The sequence below is a fragment of the Tigriopus californicus genome, chromosome 9, assembly GCF_007210705.1.
Source record: "Tigriopus californicus strain San Diego chromosome 9, Tcal_SD_v2.1, whole genome shotgun sequence".
Classification (NCBI taxonomy): domain Eukaryota; kingdom Metazoa; phylum Arthropoda; class Copepoda; order Harpacticoida; family Harpacticidae; genus Tigriopus; species Tigriopus californicus.
The window spans coordinates 2,544,641-2,564,628 of record NC_081448.1 but is presented as its reverse complement, the minus strand read 5'-3'; the positions used below and the strand labels follow the sequence as shown (position 1 = coordinate 2,564,628).

Below are 19,988 nucleotides of genomic sequence, written 5' to 3'. Positions count from 1 at the left end.
ATGAGTTACTTGTTCTTAAAATGAACACCTATACCGAAGAATGAATGTTAGTAATGATTGGAACGAGTCATCGGACTTGTTGATTGCCCTTCATTCCCAGGGCAGTAGTAACGAAATGACCGCATTTTTTGGGTTGGGTTTTCAAGGGCCTAACCCCTACAAGGAATGTAATTCCCGGTACTATCAAAATGAAATTATAATTCGTTTGATTTTTTATTACATTTACATATAGTTTTTCTTTTCGAAAAAAGGAACTGTAGTCCCATTTTTTCCAAAATGATGTAATTGTAACAACCCGAAAACCAAAAATTTGCTACTTACTCGTTCCTTTTTAACCCTTCAGGGTTGGCTTTTAAGTATTCCTTTCTCTCTTGACAACTAAGGAAAATTGAAACTTTTAGGCAACCTGAACAGAAAATACGATTTTTGTTATTTTCATCTAATGTACCTTACCAGGTTAAAAATTGTATTTGATCTTAACAATATATTCTCCTGTTATATTTGCTTTGCTTTATTGTTTACATCTCCTAAATCAAATTCTGTTGGACATGATTCAGAGCGAAGTTGTCAGGGCAACTGGTTGGCAGAATATCTTACTTTGGCTTGAGTCGGTTGCACCAAATTTGCATCCATGACTAAAAGCACAAGTTTCTAACAGGGGAAGCTTCAAACAGTTGAGAATTACTCATACTGTTTCTCCACCATGACTTTTTGTGACATTGTTCTAATGTGACATTGTGTTCATTGTTCACCTTCAATAATCATATGTCGAGACAAAGAAAAGTATATTCACTCCAGAAAAAGGGCAAAATACTTGATAGTAATTCTCAATAAACATTGAAAAGCCATTTGGAAAGCTTAAAATATTTATTGAAATTCCATCAAAACTTATCCTTTTTGAAACGTTTTCGAAACGACAATTTCAAATAACAAAATGACATCGAAGAAAAAAAAATAACTTTTACCGAGTAAGGCCAGCACGTTTTTGGCGAATAATGGTTGTGTAATGAATTACTCATTTTGGTCAAAACAATGGTAACTAATCCGTTCCTTTTGTTGATGAGGAACGACTAACACCCTGCTACCATTTCATAGCGCCTGAAACAATACTACATACCGCACCTTATAGCAATGCCCAATTTACTACTTGAATACCCGATGAGCTAAATGCGACAAAGCGTTCCAAGCTGCAAACTCAGGACCCACCCCATTCATCAATAATTACTAACGTATTAAATAATACCCCTGCAAGAGAGCAGAGAACAAATAACTATCTTTAACTAATGCCTCATTTGAGGTAAGCCGTAACTTTTTTTCTTCCAACATGAATGACAAACAATATCTATGTTTGTAGAGCTCGGGCCACTTTGGACATGGTAGGTCGCCCCAATTGTTCTGAAATGTATTTCCCAGCCTCAATAACTCGATCCAGGTCCACACCCGTCTTGATGCTCATCCCATGTAGCATGTAAACCACATCTTCGGTAGCCACATTGCCAGAAGCTCCCTTGGCATAGGGACAACCACCCAAACCAGCGGTGCTGGAATCAACCACACTGATCTGATACTCCAAGGCCGTCAGGATATTGGCTAAAGCTTGGCCATAGGTATCATGACAGTGGACTGCCAAGTCACTGGGTTCTACTTCCTTCAGCACTTGTTCCAACATGGCCCTCATCGTGCCAGGCGTGCCCACGCCGATGGTGTCACCCAAGGAGACCTCGTAGCATCCCATGCCTTTCATGGCTTTGGCCACCTTAGCGACAGCGACGGGTTTAATCGGACCTTCATAGGGACACCCCACCACACAAGACACGTAGCCTCTGACTTTTAGATTGTGTTCCTGGGCCTTTTTCATGACTAACTCGAAACGCTGGAGACTCTCGGCAATTGAGCAATTGATGTTCTTTTGAGTGAAGCTCTCGGACACTGCGCCGAAAATGGCAATCTCTTTAACGCCAACTTTGAGAGCCGATTCTAGACCTTTGATATTTGGCACCAATACTGGATAATTGACCTCACTGCGATCTTCTTTCAAGGCGGTCATAATCTCGTTGTGGTCAGCCATTTGGGGCACCCATTTGGGAGAGACGAATGAAGTTGCCTCCACGTGCGTCAATCCCGATTGAGCCAATTTTGAGATAAAATTCAATTTGACTTCAGTTGAGACCACTGTCTTTTCGTTTTGGAGACCATCTCGAGGACCGACCTCAACAATCCGAACCAGAGAAGGCAGAGATTGTTGTGTGAAATGCCTCAGGTGCATAGAGGTTGTTGTTCCTTTGATGAATCTAGATGTGGTACAAGGAAACATTTTGAGAGACATTCACGACTTTTCCACGTACTTCATTCCTAAAGCATTGTTTTGAAAATGACAGACAACAGCTGATTTGGAGGAAACGTCTAGTTTTGACATACGACCGCCAGGTAGAGCTCGCCTCGTTCAAATATGTGTAGTTTTAAAGTGTGGGATTTGGCAACTAGGTTTAAGGGTTTTAATTTGTATGATCCTTGCCCACACACATCCAGAGATTGATTTGATTTAATTTGAATGTGTTTATAAGTTCAAGTATTTTCTTTTTTTAAGGTGAGTTCATCTTTGGTACATGGTACACACATCAGGCTTGGATTAGTGACTAGTGCATGAAAATTAAGAGAACATATCGCAGGTGATAAATGGGCAGCGACTGATTGATGGCGGACTTGAAAGGTTTTTTTTTTTTGACAGTTCGAGATTCATCAACGGGGAGAGCATTGTACAGTTTGACATAATTAATAATATAATGATTGCCCCTCGTAAGAGGTCGACGGTCATGTCGTATTGTACTTAAAAGTGGCTATGGGGGGACTAACCACAGGCACAGAAGACTAAACTATTCCTTTTGTTTAATTATTGATAATTTTCCAAACTTCCATCGGTCTGCTTCTATTTTCATATATTACTTGGAAGAGTCCAAGGTATTGTGTTTTCATAATTTCAGTTGAAGAAGTCAACTCACAACATGAGAGAAGTTGACAAGATGACAGTGTGAGAATCCAAAATCTGAATCATAAATTATGAAGATTCTACAAGTCAATAAACGAAGGATAATGGCAAAATATGTCGATATGAAAATCGCAATACGTTCCAAGAAAAAGATTATCTGCGATGTCCGGGAATCGAACCCGGGTCAACTGCTTGGAAGGCAGCTATGCTCACCACTATACCAACATCGCTTGTTAAATTACAGCGGAAATATTTTGATATTTAAACTCAATTTTTAGTTCTTTATTGTCCCTCTGTTCTAATATGTATGTCTTCAATAACGAGTGTACATTTATTACCCTTAGAACAGCTTCTATCTACTCCCTCTCTTCGTGAACCATAAATTCCCTCCCTCTTCTTACAGCCACCATGTTAAAGACAAAACCTAACAATAAAGAATTATCCCATAAAACATTTCATCATAGCTCGAGAATTTCTTAAGACGCATGCATCCATTATTACGATTTTTGATTGACTAACAGCTTTTAAATCGAAACGTCTAAAATAAAACGAATTATCAGACGCTATGTTATCAGCACAGAAATTGAATGATAGGGTCGAAATTGGATTCTCACTAAGGTCTAAATTCAGCATCAAGCCTGTCAGAGCGGGTAATGCATTGCTCGCTTTGTCCCGTCAAAATTCACGATACCCGTGGTCGTACTTTCACAAAAGAAGTTCAGAAGGGATGGGAGTCCTTTGTTTGGCATGGTTCATCTCATGAAATGTAAACAGGTTAAGGCCCTTCAACCAGTCAAGCTGCTGTCTTCCAACCATTTCAGAAGATCAAATCGCATCCTGTTGAACAGGGATTTGGAAACAAAGCAGAACTTGGAGCAAAGCACGGATCGACTTTAGGGACCATCGTCCATTCGGTCGTGACGACGTTTGGGCGGTTAATGCATCCATTTAACAAAAATAAATTACTCAAGCTCCGATGGCATATTACACAACCGTTTTGAAAGCTTCAAAACCCATGAATCCTGCTCATAATATGCTTTGATCTACCCTCCTTAAGATTAAACTAAATCGGATCAATTAGAATGTAATTCTCTTATCTCTTCCTGTGAAGCGTCTTGTTTGCCACTAAAAACGGATTGCCGGTTTGGTTGTTATCAGCCACTAGGAGTTCCTAGAAAAGCATGGCTTTGAACAAAAAGAAGACGCAAATGAATTTGGTTGCGAAGCCCATCAAGAACCGGGAGAATAGTAACTGCGCAGAATCATAAAATGGACGAACTTGTTAGTACGCAAGAATCACGTGGAGCAAGGTGGAATAGTGAGCAATAGAATAATATTACGAAAAAAGTTATTTGAGCACTTCGATTAGTGTTGTGCCTTTTTTCTAAAACAAATGGAAGTTCCTTTGAAAGAAATAGCTGTTGTGTACTCCTCAAATTACTTTAGCTGAAGCAAATAATTGCTTCGCATTTCGTGAGTAACATTTAAGTACCTGAGCAATTCAAAGTCCTTTTGATATTCCTCAACAGCTCAATCAAGGGAATACTAAAACCATGGAAATATAAAAATTGATCCATTTTTACACACGTTTATTACAGCAGCAGCATGAACATATAAGACCTATAACTTTAAACGTGACAAATTTTAAACCTTGAAAACTAATATGTAAGGTTCTTTCTCGGCTCACCAATATCCCGATCTATCTCAATCAAAAAGCCACCCATTGAATTCGCCTTGAATGTCTTAATGAAATAATCAATGAATGTACCTATTTAACACAGGGACATCCAATCAGCCCTTAATTCATTGAAAACTAAAGCCCATCAATTCAAAAAGAAACCACACACACACCTCTGCTTCGATTTCGCGAGTTTAGTTTTCCTTGAACTTTTATTTATGGCAGAATCTTCCTGCGTCATTTCCAAATCCAAAATACCTGAACCCTTAGGCTCGTGTAGGCCTGATCACGACGACAAAAATAGGCCTGGCCAGGCATCAAACCAAACCATGGCTTCTGTACTGGTTGCATGTACGTATGTAGTAGTGATGACGTTGGCTGATTTTGGCTTCTCACACGAACGTAACTCTCAAAGTACTGCTGCTCCACGTTGCTCTTCAGTACTTGAGCAAATACACATGGCCGAACTCTGGGAGATTGGCGATGAGGCCTCCATGGGATTACAAAAGGAGCCAAGAAGTACAATAGAAGTGGCAGTAGCACCACTGTAGTGACTTCTACTACCACTTTGGGATTGACGATAACGAAGACGACGACCACGACCACGAGGATGATATTTCTATGGTCTCGGAAAATATCGCGCAACTCTAAACACACATAAAAGGAGCTTTGGAGGAGGAGCAAGCTGTGGAAGCGTTACCAAGTGTGAAATAAGGCTAGGGATTTCAATGAAATCAATCTTCATCTTTTTCTTAAAAACCTCTTATCTGTACCTTGGCTACACTGCAATCATTACTTTGGAGGGAGGCTCTTCAACGGGAGTTTTGAAATCAGAAATTCAAAGATTCGCAGAAACTTTGGTTGGCATGAAAGGGAATTAAAAGCGATGACACGACAAATCACTAACATGAGAGGATTCCACAATGCAATGGTACTATTGAAACAACTGGAAGGAAGGTATATTTCCTTGTTCGACAACAACATGTACAGTGTACAGTACAAGATGTACTGTATGAAAGTTCCATTGTTTCACTAAGTGCGTAACTCCTTCAAACACAACTACAATCTTTTGTTCAAGGGTCGCATCAACATTGGAAAATATCATGTAGGCCATGGACTTGTGTAGTCATACAATCAGAATTGTACCCTCCCAAAGATAATTGACTTGAAATAGTAGAACCTTCATCATTTTAACCAGGGTTTGGCTTAATAATGGTCCCTGCTATGTTTTTCATGTCCCTCAACTTAGCCAAGTCGGCAGAGTGCTTGCCAATCAAGGCTAAGCAATAAAAATGCAGGTCTTGCATGCTTTTAACGCCTGCTGGCTTGAATCGTGACACACATTATCTGTAATCCAGGGCATATGTTTGTGCCAGAACTCGCGTTTATCTAAGTAGTTTATTCTCGAAGTAGTAAGTGTTACTGTACACAGATTTCGGGTAGAGCACATTTCACGCCAGGGTCTACGTAACGTGTACTCCCAAGATATGCGAAGCATAGAATGAGTACCTTGGGGTCCTTGGTGAGTGCACTTTGAGCCATGCTTAAAGGCGTGCATAGAATTTCGAAATAGCTCTGATCCTCGTGTTCTCGATGTACCAACAAATAGGTCTTTTGTGGCGGCAATGGTGGGCCTGGTTGAAGATTGAGGCAAACCGAACTGTCAACTCACACAAGAAGGTGATGAAAGATCACTTGCCTCAAAATGAAGTGCATCCTTTCACCGACCATATGATGCTCTTGTGTTATGTATTTATGTGGGTAGAGGGTTGGTAGCGAAACTGTTTGGAGAATAATAGAGCTAAATTACCGTCCATTTAGCCATTTTCAACCCGCTAGTCATCCTTTATCAGAGATTTCTCCTCCTTCCGTGGATCGAATTTAACACTTAAAAGATTGCAAGTTTTTATTCCGACATCTTGCAAACGAGAATGAACGACTCGGTAGCTCTCTTGCTCGCTTGCAAAATGAACTCGAGGGGCAGGAGGGAAGTCAGCTTTTTCACAATCACAGATTCGTCATGCCATGATTAGTACCACTGCCATTAGCGTAATAATGATCTTGGATGGAGTTGGCGCTCTCATGATGTCACAACGATTAAAAGCTCATCATCCAAGGTCCAACTCGCTTACCAGCGATTAAACTGAACGAGGTTAAGAGACTCTGATTAAAGGAGTCAAAAAAAAGGGATCAGATAAACCTAAACTTGTGCACCCCATGATTTCGGTCACCATCTTATCATTATCGTCTCGGATCGAGCGGCACTGGAGAACTTTCGCAATCCTCCAATCCATAGAGGATTCATGCAACGGCATAAAGAATCATCATCATTGAAAAAAAACAGTGGCCATTTCTCGGTTGAACTCCCTTGACATGAAAGCGAGCTGCCAAGAAGTCGTCGTCGGCATAGTCGACATCGTCACTATTCAACGTTTAACTCGGGGGAAAGTGCACGCTCGGCGGGCTGCAGTGAACGAATTAAAAACCGTAGTATTACGTGCGTGGTGAACTACAAAGTATATATATATTGGTTGGCGTTCAGCAAAATGAAGGAACGGAACACTTTTTCCGACACGAGATCAAGTCATGAAATGGCCAGCAAGGCGTTTAGGTGAAAAACCGCATTACTAGCGAAAAAGACGAATGATGCTCAGACTTACTTGGTCTGTGCAGTCATCCTCGATTATGTCGAACATACGAAGACAATTTTTCCTTTCCCAGGGGGTCAATTCTTTTATTCAAGCTTCAATTTTCTAACAATTTATTAAGATTGAAAGCAGTTGAAATAAGATTGAAAAAAATTCCGAAGGTGAAGTTTTTTTTTTTTTTTGGCGGACTTCCTTACCGCTACCGGGATTGGAATCCCAGCACTTCAAGCCGAGAAGATTATTACCACAATTTTTCGCCTTTTCTATTGTTTTTTTTCTGTTGTTTGATCTAAAGATATATGGCAGAACGACGTGGCATTTTTCTCAACAAGTGAAGAAACATTCCCAGAATTATACCTGATTTCAGAGGCAAGTTTTTTGCCGGTAAATCTAATATGATCGTTCTGAAAATCAACAGGCCGTTGTTTCATACACAGGTTAACAAAGGAATAAAACACGCTTACTCTGATTTGAAATTCCAATTGTTACTTGCTTATTTAGTGAAACATCGTTACAGGTTGAAACCTAATATCACAGGCTAAATTGGAGCAAAACAAAATTCATACAACTTTTACGCTTTACTTGTTTTTGTTGGTCAGGGTTCATGGAGCTTTAGACACAATAGACACTTAGGAAAGAGAATGCAATGAGAACATCAAATTCCCCGACCGGTTTCGCTTCTTTCAGTCTCTAACAAACTTTCCACTTCGCCGTTGTGAATCATCCACCGGCTCAGGAACAAATGCGAGTAAAGCCATTATTCGAGAGCCACACTAGGCGTTTTGCAATTTCTCCCAATTTGAATTACAAATTTACGATACAATGCCTCGAGAGCAATTTTCGATGGGACTGGAAACGAAAGTCATAAAAGCCAAATGACCTGGCAGAGTTTCTAGTAATAGTGTGACCTCAAAGCAAATACTACATTGTACATTGTACATTGTACATGTTTGTCCTATTTATGCAATAGAAATATTGCCAGAGGTTCATATCGACAATTAGGCAGATAGTGTCAATGCACGACGATCAAGTCGAAATTGGAGTAAACCCTGAAGTGTCAGATTTTGACACCGGATCAGGTTCGCTCAACCAAAGTTCAATTTCAATTTTCAACGCGGTCTTTGTGGCCTACCATCGGCACAGTTTCTAAAACCCTTCAAGATAGAGGAATGAGAGTGTAAAAAATGATATTTGGCGGAATTGAACGTCGACAAGAAGACAAGAGCAATTTCCTCGTCATCTTGGCTTTCAGTTTTTCCCGGGAAACCTCGGAAAATCTCCTGGAGCCTTCTCATCTAAAAGTTCGAACACTCGACCTGATCTTCATGTGAAATCGGACAAATGTTTCAGAGAGATTGAGAACTCGTTCGAGAATCCGACACGAATAGCCGGAGGATTCATTGAGAGACAAAAAATAGCTGTTGATCAATACAACTACGCAGCAACGTGATCTCTGCTTGAGCAATCACAAATATGCCTATTCCTCGACACGTCAGCAAAGGCCAACAAGCGACGGGGCTTAAATTAGGTGGTATATTGAGCACTGCTATAAATTGAATGCAGAAACGGGAACACTAGAGATGTAACCATGGCGAACAATGAATATAAACCGACTTAGTTTGCATTGCCAATGGCGAGAGTTCAAATTTGCACTTATTCTGGATTTTCATTTTTTCTTCTCTCTTGGCTCACACGGAAAAACGTTGTTTTGGAAGTTCTTTGTTCAAAACAAACTAGTTTGATCCTTCAGATATCAAATGATTCTGACCTCAGCGTCTCATTGGATGACCTCCATCAATTTAACCGTCGCTAGTCATTCAAAAAACGATTTGCTGATCGACACTCTGGGTAATTGTTTTTGCACAAAATATGTCTAATCTGAAAACAAAAAACAAACAAGTTGAGTTGCATCAAATGTTTGCTAGTATCCAAGGGTTGGTGATTCGTGAAAAGAACGGCTTTGTTCCCATGGACCTTAATATGCATACCAAAAAGTTCTTGATGAACTTGATTTTATGTGGAAGACCACAGATTGCTGAAACTCTGGCATCGCCTTTGTTCTCATCCTTTGGAAGTTCTTCTTTGTCCACCCTGATGCCCTTGATGACTTCTGCCAGAGCAGGTACGTACCCTTGATGAACAGACGAGCCCGATAATGATGGCCCTCGTCAGGGATGCATTTCGGGCCAACGTATCGTACTTTCCAACTTGCATGCGAGACGCATTACCATTTGTGTTTAGATCGGTCCGAAAGGGATGTTAACACCCTTGAGTGTCAAACATTTTAACAGAAGATTTCAGCCCCATTCGTGGCTAAGACATGGGAGCACAGCTTCCCATTTCAACTTTCATGTGTTTCTATATTGCTATGGAGTAAGTGATGAGGTGAAAAAATACTTACTTAAAGAATAGAATGCTAAAATGTATTTCTCAGTTCTTAAATAGCAAAAACGTAGTTACTTGTATCTAGTGACAAATAAAGCATAGTTTTCATGATTTGTTTTCCTGGCTTCATTTGTAATTACAATTGTGAGTACAAGAATCTATTTAAACCCGACAAAACTAATCAGCTGCTTTTAAATTATTTTGTGATACGATTGGACGATTTTGGCCCAAGACTTCAAGTACAGTAATACCAATTTGATTCCGTACTCGAAAATTTTGAGATCATAGCAAACACTTCAAATCAATAAACTACTCTTGGAGTAGTTAGCACAAAATTGTCGATGTTTGCCGTTACTGAAGTTGTTCAAGACATTTCTTTCGGCCATTGGATTGCAATTTCATGTTTCATTATAACCTTAATGTGAAAGAAAAGTAATTTACATTTGGCAGCAATATCCTTTGTTGGGAAACCCTCATTAATCCACGTGTTTCGCTGTCTTAAATTTATTGTTCTCGACATGATTGGAAGTCCATCATTAGCGTAAGTAAGAGTTAACACACATGAGCCAAATTTTATTGCCCTGATCCAACTTATTTGCAACATCATGCTTAACATGTTACCAACTAATTTTGGCGGTCTAGATTTGGAGTACAAAGATGCATTCCAATCAAGCAGTTACCTTTCAACCGTATCACTCAACATTTGACAGACAACTACTCTAGTAAGAATTATATATAACGTTTAGGGGCCCTAATCTCCAACGTCAGACAACATAAAGTAAATGGGGAAGAGGCACGGTAAATTGCTATATAAACTACTCTTAACATACCATGAGCGCAATTCCTTTTCCAAGCAATATGTGACCTGGGTCATTAATTATACATAAGATTTGACAGAATTAGCCAAAAAACAACTCAAGCGCATTATAATTCAATACAGAGGAATCGGCCCAATCGGCCTTTTTTGGCAGAGGCTAGTTCACAAAGCGCCCTCTGAAGTATAGAACGTAAACCATTCTTTGGGCAGCGGAGGAAGCTTATTGCTCGGTGTTCATGGACGACAAAAAGTGGATGGGTGTGTTCGCCAGATAAATGTAGCCTTGCACGCTTCGTGTTCTACTAAGCTTTAAACGTAAGGTTATTCAGACTGAGTTTTTCTTCACATCCTGCTGATAAACATAATTTGGTGTAATGGGGCTAGCTCTCAAATCGTGCGTAATATTGTCAATATACACCTGTGTGTGTCGCGTTTCAAAGATTTCAGCTAAGTGTAAAATAACATTGCATTCTAAGTAATTCGGAGTGGGAGGCTGTAACCATATCGTTACTAAAGCAAATGTTATTGAGCTTGCTTGAGCTTATAGGCAAGGGCGGCAAGCAGGGTTTGACATCGACACAGGGGATTTTCAATCATCTTTGTCTTGCCTTTGCCTTGAGAGGGTGGTTTGTGCTCTATGAGGCGGGGAGTGAAGGGAAGGCAGGATAGTTGGAATTTCCGCCTTGGCAGGAAGATAATGATACAAATCATGTAAATGGATACCCACCGAAAACCTTGGCTGGACACTCAAATTGTTCTCTGTGTCGTTTCCCCATCACGCCAGGTGTTTTTGGGTGGAGGTCAATGGCCAGGATTTATTCCTCAACTTTCTCTGCCATTGGTACACATCTCTCGCACACTGTACTGTACACACGCCATGGTGCGCATCGCAAATGGGCGCCACCAAAATTAAGGGGAAACACATCGCACTCGATGAACCAGTTGAGAAAGTCTACTTTCTCAAAAGAGATCAATTTCCAACTTGGCTCTGTAATAATTTGCTAAAACTGTCTACTTTGAAAAAAACTTCATTCCCATGAAGCCTTCATTCAGCTTTGGTAAATGATGGAAATTTCAGAAACCCTCTCATCGTTGTCATCAATCAATCACCAGAAAGCTTGATCCTTACAAAAAACAAACTGACAAGCGATTGCAATCATGAAAGCAGAATGTCATAAGTATGTTATTGTGATCAAATGTTTCATAGGCACCACCCCAAAGTTCCTTTCTTATTGTTTACTACGTCATAGTGGGGACAAGAGAAATGACTCATAAGTTACAACAACTAATTCAGAGGACGTTAGGTTTCTTCGCATTGAAAATTCTCTTTACTGTCTTTATCTGACTTGAAAATTTGGGCTGCAACATTTGATTCATGTTCTGAAAATCTTTTGGTTTAAGTTTTAAATTTGGTGGCATAACGATGGCAATTCAACTCCAAAATGACTGTACGGTGCCTTTTGTTTGTTACCAAGCTAATTTGTCTACAGAAGTATCTGATGTTGTCTGATTCGTTGCCCACACTCAATAAGGATCATTTACATACAGGTAATTCGTCAAGAGTTGACATATTCAAAAGGGAAGACACCAACCACTGAATACGATGAAAGTACTCGAACAGTATGTGAATAACTTGAAAACAGTAAATTGGATACACAAAGAGCGCTAGCAAGGGTGGGTGATCAGTGGTGGAGATTGTTTGGCTTGGTGACGCCAAACTCTTCATGGAACTCAGAATCCAAACACAAGCAAGCTCCCTCCAGAGAGAAACGCTTTGCCTACGAACAGCTGGGATTTGAACTTGTGGTCTAGAAATGTCTTCAATTTAGTTGGCAAAGACGTTCTTGGGGCAAACGTGAGAAGAGAGGAAAGAACGAAGAACGTCACTATCTTATTGCGTAGATTCGAAATGACTTGAATGTTGTTGGGGGCCACCTTCATCAATTGGAATTTGCAACGGCTTGTCCAGGTTCATCGGGGAGTACAGATTGGGAATCAATTCATGATTTGAGTGTTTATGCAGGGTCTTTTGTGCCCACTCACTCACAGCATATCGAATTTGGAGAATGAAGTACATGTTTCCTTTAAGGTTCTTGATAAGTTGCCCGCATGAAGTCTGGTTCGAGTAATGGTTCCAAGGAACGTTTCGAAGATCTTTGAGCAATGAACTTGTCCGTCCTCAAGGGGGCTGGGTGAAGTCACCCCAGCCTCACTCGTTTGGGCTGTTCTTGGCCATGTTATTCTTAATTCAGATCGTGATTCATAGCTTGGCAGGCAGGCTGTCGTTTGGAAGGAGCGACCCCTTCCCCCCCCGGCCGGACTGCCTCGAAAACAGCAGGAGCAGCAATCGCTGGGCTTGGGGCTTCTCCTGACAAGCCTCAAATATGTTTTATGCGTTCACTGGCCTCCGATCCAATGTCAAGCCTGGAGGCAAGGCGGAGGGTTATGACGACACAATGGCTTTGCTCTGGATTTTCAGACAAAGAACTTGCGACAGGGGAGGCTTGACGAAGCCTCTACTTGAATTGGCCGGTTGGGCAAGCCGGATTGCTGAAGTTGAACAAGAGTCGAGAGGAAAAGAGAAAGAGAGGGAGAGAGAGAGAGAGGATGGAGCGTTTCAAGCTCTATCTACCTCCTCTCAACGAGTGTGGCTTGGCTGGGGTCCTGGATGTGAGGACGGGAACGACGACGACGACGACGATGGCGAGGAGGAGGGAGACCCCAGGTTTGAGCTGGCCTCAAAAGCTGTAGTTGGATCTGCTTTTAGCGTTGGCAAGCGGAAGCTGCCATTGGGGTTGACGGAGCTGAAGTCGATCTTGTCTGCCGAGAGAACGACGAGGTTAGTGAGAGCTAAGCATTGAAACAACGAACACCATCTAAACCCATACTCCGCTGCACCAGCCTATTCAGGCACTGGTACAAACATCAAGTCAGAAGAACCTTTGCAGATATAAAAGTGTTGTGCGAAACAATCCATCAAACACTACTCTGAAGAAACACCAAAGATTACTGGCATTAGCTAACTCTTCCACATTGGAATAGAAGCTCGTTTAAAACGTTTTGCTGACTCAGCATCCCAATTGGTCCACCTTTGGGAGTATCTCTTTTTGGTATCTCTTTCTGCAAAGAAGTCTGGATTTGCAGTGTGATCTGCTGGTCCAGGTTGTTTGGGTTGAATTGCGACTTCAAGCTGGATTCTTCCTCAATATCCATCTCTCTTCAAAAGTCTTTTCCCACCTTTGTCCCTGTGAGAAGTCATCAATCTGATTATGAAATTAGAACTTCAATCAGCTGCTAATTTCCTGATCCACCTCATAAGGTTGGGGAGAAGGAACATCAACGAGGCTCAGTTGGAAAAATTCCGCCTGGCCCTGGTTGAGGTCCTCAGGAGAAGGTATCGTGATCACTGGTTCCCCGAGAAGCCGTTCAAGGGATCCGGATACAGATGTATTCGCATCAACGGCAAAATGGACCCCGTCATTGCCCAAGCAGGAGAGAGCTGTGGCCTTCAAGCCACATTGGTGCTCTCGACCTTTCCCTCAGAATTAACCATGTGGATAGATCCTCTAGAGGTCAGCTATCGCATCGGAGAGAACGGATCCATCTGTGTTCTCTACGAGTTCAAAGAGGCCAACAACGAGCCGTGGAAGCCCAGTGTTCGAATTTCCAGCAACAACCTCAACAACAAACACAACTCAAACGACAACGAAGCTGTGAACAATGCCACCAACAACTCGTCATCTACAAAAGTACCCACGCTCTGCGGCAAAGAGTCTCTACGCAAGATGGACTACCTCCTCGATCCCAGGAAATCTGTGTCCATCGAGCAGTTGGCCGCCTATGTGGCCAGCTAAACAGTTGATGTATTGCTGAGGAGGTGACGTCTGACCAGGGTCCCCATTACCCGTGGTCAGCCAAGGATGAATGTTCCAAGAGCGAAGTGACGACTTTGATGTGGTCCCCCGTTGATTGTTGCTGTGCTGAAGAGACTTGTGCAATTCTGTTATGACCTTCTGACTTCGGCTTCAAAGGGACCAGACCCTTCGATTGTCTCTCTACGGTCTTTGTGGCCACTCATTCCAAAATTTTGGTTGTTGTTGTCAACCGTGTATTTTTGCCTGTTGGCTGTGATGACACTGTCCCCGGGGCTGATGCAGACTTGGCCATCTTCCTTGGCCATTGCCACTTTCTTCCAGCCCCATTCAATATCCGGTGAACCACAATGACCAAGACATCCTCCAGATCCGTACACGTACACCTCCTCAAAAATGCCTCTCCTCACACAGCCTCACCACAGTTGAGGATTGTGCTGATCTCAAATCATATGTCTGAGCCCCTTTCACCCTGTAATATCTACCACTTACTGTTGGATCCTCTCAGGTTTTGGACCACTCAACCGAATTCTGGACTTTGACCTTTGCTTCTAACTTTGTCTGCTGTGGCTCATCCACTACCTCGTCCGTTTGGCATGGAGTGGGAATTCGCCGACAATTGAAGTTCATCATGATCTTACAAGTGAGATCACCACTGCTACCGCCCTCGCCGCCACTACCATACCACCATAACAATTCCACCACTTCCACCTGCCAATATTGGACCTGCCTCATAAAGTTCTCTTGTCAATTTGGTGGATTCCCTTGGAATTAGATGGAGAAAATGTCTCTTGAAATCCTCTAGTACAGTCCAAGCAAGCTTTTGAATGGAAATGATCCATTGCTCCCCTGATGTGCCCTCTGCCACGCCGCCTGGAATGTGGTCCGAGGATAATGGTCCACTCATCCGGGTCAGAGTATCCTCCATATGATCTCTATCTGTCAGAAGAGGCTCCTTCACTCTCTCCACAAGGACTCGTCAATGGGAGAGCCTGGAGATTCAAAGCCCCCTCACACCTCAAAGTGCTGACAAAGTTCAAAAAGGATTTGACCTATGAATCATCCAAAAAGTGCTTATTTGTGATAGCAAATTTGAAAAAGCTCCCATCATCTCTCCTTAAATAGAATTGAAACTTATCTAATACCACACCCAAGCCTATTATCTTTGTGATATTTCGAGTCCCCCAAAAAATCATTTCACCCTCTCCCTCTCGTCCTGATCCCGGAGGAGGGCCTCATGCTACAGGTAGATTGGATCCCTTTAATGCTAAGGGAATCTCACCAATTCACCTGTTTTGGTGTGACAGATAATGAAGGGCAGCTCCTTTCTCAATTGGCACATAGAACTTAATATTGGATCCTTCGTTAAAGCGGTTCCATAACTTCAGAGGCTATGGACACCGACGATTGGATTCCTTCCTCCTCCTCCTCCTTTCCTGGCTCTAAAATTGTCCAATTCTTATCCTTTGACTGCTATATCACGATTGGCATGGCCTTCAGCCTCATCCCCATTGACGCCGACCATTTTTGGACCATCTTGTTCTTAACATGAGTGCGTGACTCCCCCTCCAAGCTCCAGTCTAGGCGAATAAGGCTTGGAGCATCAAAATAGTGACGAACTTTCATCCTGATGTCTTGGGTGTCTGAATGCCTTGACTGATGTCATTGTGCAGTTGTATCTGGTGACTTTCGACCGGTCCACTCGTTATCTGGACAGTCGCTCTAATTGATTATGGACCTCTCATTCCCTCTCTTGCTCTCCTGACTTGGCGACCAGACCACGAAATGCTGGTCGCTCCCAAAATTCATTGTCACCGCAGCAACCTCCCGATAGGGGTTGTCTATGTACTCCTAATTTGTCAAAGAAGAATCAAATCACCCATTCTACTGGAGAAACGGAGAGTTGGGAATGAATCCGTAATTTAGAGAGCGGCCTCCGACCCTTTGGACGCTGGATTGGTTGAAGACACAAGCGGTGGCGAATAAATATCAAGATTACCGCTCCACCCCATGAACTAACGGAGGAATCGGCGATGTCTACATGCAGTATATCTTCTGTATAATGATTGTTGTAAAAGTCTATCTCTTTCACTTACTTTTCTCCTCTTCTCCTCCTTCCCCTCAGTCAGAAGCAAACATTTATGAAGAGCAGGGCTTCTCGTAATAGTGGCAAGTTTTTTCTTTCTTTTGCATTGACGGAGCGAAAAGAGATTTTTCCTCCTCGTCCTTATTCCTCAATATTTGCCACTCTACAATTATTAATATTATCATTATTACCACCACGACCACCACCACCACCACCATGATGAGTTGATCTGAAAAATTTGTTTCTGTAATTGAATGTGGTTACCTGGCCAGACAAACAAAGTTGATGTCGTCGCCGATCGCTTTATAATTATCCTACACGGGATACACGCTACCCCTTAATGGTACAAAATTCTCTTAAAAGCCTCCTTTGTAACAAGCATAAATGGCAAAACTGGCTTCTGTGATGAAATATTATGATTATGTTGTCGGCTGCAGTATTCCAAGTGATTTTTGTTTTATCATGCCAATTCAACCCTCCCTCACATGAAAAAAAAGAACCAGAAACATTGAAAAATCCACTTTATTAAATTATGAACCATTCTGTCATGCATATCCCTACATTCAGCAAATTACTTCAGAAACCATTTGTACTTTTCCCGCTTTCCCTCCCCTGATTTCAAAACTTAGTCACTTTCCCCGTTCCCTTTTTGGAGAACCTTCACAGGTTTGATCTTGAATGTGAGGATCGCAGCCTCGTTTTCTCTGTTCTCTTCTTGCAATATGAAGATCGCTCTTCAAAAACACAAGAGTCACAACCTTCGCCAGGAAAGAAAAAAGTAAGCAAATAATTTCCCCCTTCATATACAAAACTATATATGTGTGTGTATGTGTTTTAAAGCAGCTTGTGCAACTTACACATCATCATCCGATCTAGTCTTTTAAAACAAACCAATTGGTAATTTATCCAGGAATCTTTCCTTGGTGAGTTCAGCCCTGACATGGAATCGAAACTGTGACCAGAACGTGAGCGAGCATTTTTGGCAGTGCTTCTCTTCTCAATCACCCCAGATGTGACACAACTCTCAACTACTTTCCTCTCGTTCCTTGAATTATGGATGACCACTTTTTTGGAGAGAAATGTCCCCGTACTTGAATCACTTCCTTCTCAACAAGAATAATCGAAGCCATTAAAACATGAGGGAGTTAGTCACATGAAGTTCAAAGAAGAGCAACCTCAGCTCGTTTTGCTTTCCCTTGGGCGTCCTTCGAAGTTTTGTCTCCCAGCCAAACAGTCCGATTTCCCCAGAACCCGCAATCTAACCTTGTGAGTGTTTGTGTTCCGAGATAAAAGCGCTTCCTTTGTGAATTAAAATTGATCCTACATGTAGCAATGTCATATGAATTATCGACTGATCTTGGCTGTTGAACTTGAAAAGAAAGAAAAAATAACACAAACAAATCCAAAAAGTACCCCTTTTTAAGTCGAAATTCAACTTCTCGTGCTGCTCTTTGAATTGATGGATATTTTTCTACACTCTATTCCGAAGCTTGACATCTCCACCCACCTCTCAAAAATGTATTGTGTGTTCGCCCTGGTGATGATAATATTATTATTCACATTATTACAATTGTTGGGAGACAGGACATGAAGCGTCCCTTTTTCCCAATCTCTCTCGCTCCCTCGCTCAAATACGGCCTCTGATTTCAATTGAACAAGAAGATGATGTTGAAAAGTGCAGTGATCAGACTCAATACGTAGTACCTTCCTGTATAAGATGAACCAGCTTTAGAGTGAAATGCCGTTGTTGCTGTTGTTAATCATGTGAGAAACGAGAGCTCCTCGCTCCAAATGAATTCTCGTCCAATCAATGTCCAGGTAGTGCTCCCAAGTGAAACTTTTCTGGAAAAAGCCCCTCTTATTCCAAGTAGTAGCAATACTACCTCCCTCACCCTCCTCCTCATCATTATCATCATACCGTGCCACTTTCTCGGTGTGATCACTATCACCAAACTCGCGGTGTTTGTGACTTACATGGCCACCTCAAAAATTGGATCAGTAACGAAAAGTATTTCAATCATCCTTGGTGATAAAACTATAAGAACCCCTTTTCTCGCAAGTGATACAAGAAAATGCCATACAAAGACGAACAAAAAGAAACCCGGGCAGTTTCCCTAAACTTTTTTTGCTTGTTTGACAAGTCTTTCATCTCACTTTCTCTGTCAAAGCAATGAAGTAATAAAAGCCCCCGCTCGAACTGCTCCTGAAATGCAATGATTTTTCAGCCCAAGGAGCAGTCCCAGGGCTTTTGTGATTGTCAGTTAACCATTTCGTAAAGTAAGAACTGAACAGAGAGAAGCCAAGGATGCGATCATGCGCATCTTCAGGAAATCAACCGCCCCGAAATTTTGACCTATCTTATCTTTTCTTCTGCTTGAATCCCTGCACCAGTTTCCGTACTCGTCTCAAAGCCTTCTTCTTGAGCATTATAATCACAGGCCCCTGACTACCTACAGTTAATATTATTATCATTCTTCATCTAATCCATCCCATTTCTAACAGAAGCCGCAACAACTCGATTTGGTCATTTCTCAACAACAACTGCAGAAAGAACGAGAAATCGAACATCCCACATGTGTCTCGAACAAAGTCGAGCTGATTTGCCTGTAGAACAAAGCAGAACTTGTAATAATCATCCATTTGCAAGCAAGCGATCGCCCGATGATGTCTAATGATTCAGGTACAGAAGCCAAACAACAAATTTTCCAAACAGCTCTGTTATTATCAATTAAATACTTGCTACTACTACATACTAGAAAGACAATATATTATTGAAAGAAATAAATGTGAATTCAGCATCAAACACGTGAGCCCTTATTTCCGTCCAAGTATCACACATATTCAGCTTTTGGAATGCCCTGTTGACGTACGTAAAACGTAGATCAGAAAACTCCGAACTGCGCAATAGGCTGATGAATTTTATGTGTACTAGTGTGTACTAATGTGTACGATGCTCATCGTACTACTACTGATGCTTAATCAACATGATACTCTTTTACGTTTGACCTCAGAATAGTAAAGTTCAGTGTATACTTGAAGTTGAAAGATACATTGAATACCTGACCCCTTAAGGCAAGTTTCTTGACTTTCTAGTAGACTGAAAGAGAGTTCTTGGAGGCTTAGCTGCGATCAGCTGAGATTGCCTCCAATCCGAGTCAACGGATGGGTTAATCTATATCATTCCAAGAGTTTGAACGTTTTTACTGTTTGAATGGTAATTCTCTTCAAGCCGGTGGGAATAAGTTAGAGAATGTAGACATAAATGTTGCAGAATCACCGGGTGAGTTGACAAAAACGGTAACCCTTAGAGCGCAAAATAGAATGTGTCTACCACATTGTAACGGAACATCTTATTCAATATAAAGAACAGTTCACTTGTGGTATGCCACACTCTCTTGAGGATTCGAGACTACTTTTCCTCAATTCAAAGAAACATTGATCATTTCAGGCCACATTATGCATACCAATCAATTAACGCTAGCTATTCCGTCAAACCCTTTCATTAAAATTCTCATG

General features: G+C 41.6%; 2 protein-coding genes and 1 non-coding gene across 3 annotated transcripts in view; 1 reads left to right on the top strand and 2 right to left on the bottom strand.

Annotated features, from left to right (window-relative positions):
• Window positions 1-1,271: 1,271 nt before the first annotated feature.
• The window catches only part of LOC131886347 (hydroxymethylglutaryl-CoA lyase, mitochondrial-like), a 29,598-nt gene continuing 10,881 nt past the window's right edge, over window positions 1,272-19,988 (bottom strand). Inside the window, exon 2 of the mRNA XM_059234642.1 lies at window positions 1,272-2,291. Within this exon, the coding sequence (XP_059090625.1) occupies window positions 1,343-2,266 (924 nt within the window). The 5' untranslated portion in view covers window positions 2,267-2,291 and the 3' untranslated portion in view covers window positions 1,272-1,342. The remainder of the gene's footprint in view (window positions 2,292-19,988) is intronic.
• Window positions 3,145-3,216, bottom strand: Trnag-ucc (transfer RNA glycine (anticodon UCC)). Its single transcript has one exon. It is a non-coding gene; the product is annotated as a tRNA-Gly (tRNA).
• LOC131886348 (protein BTG2-like) lies at window positions 13,339-19,275 on the top strand. Its single transcript, XM_059234643.1, has one exon. It carries the CDS (start codon window positions 13,784-13,786, stop codon window positions 14,366-14,368), a length of 585 nt encoding a protein of 194 aa, XP_059090626.1. The 5' UTR covers window positions 13,339-13,783; the 3' UTR covers window positions 14,369-19,275.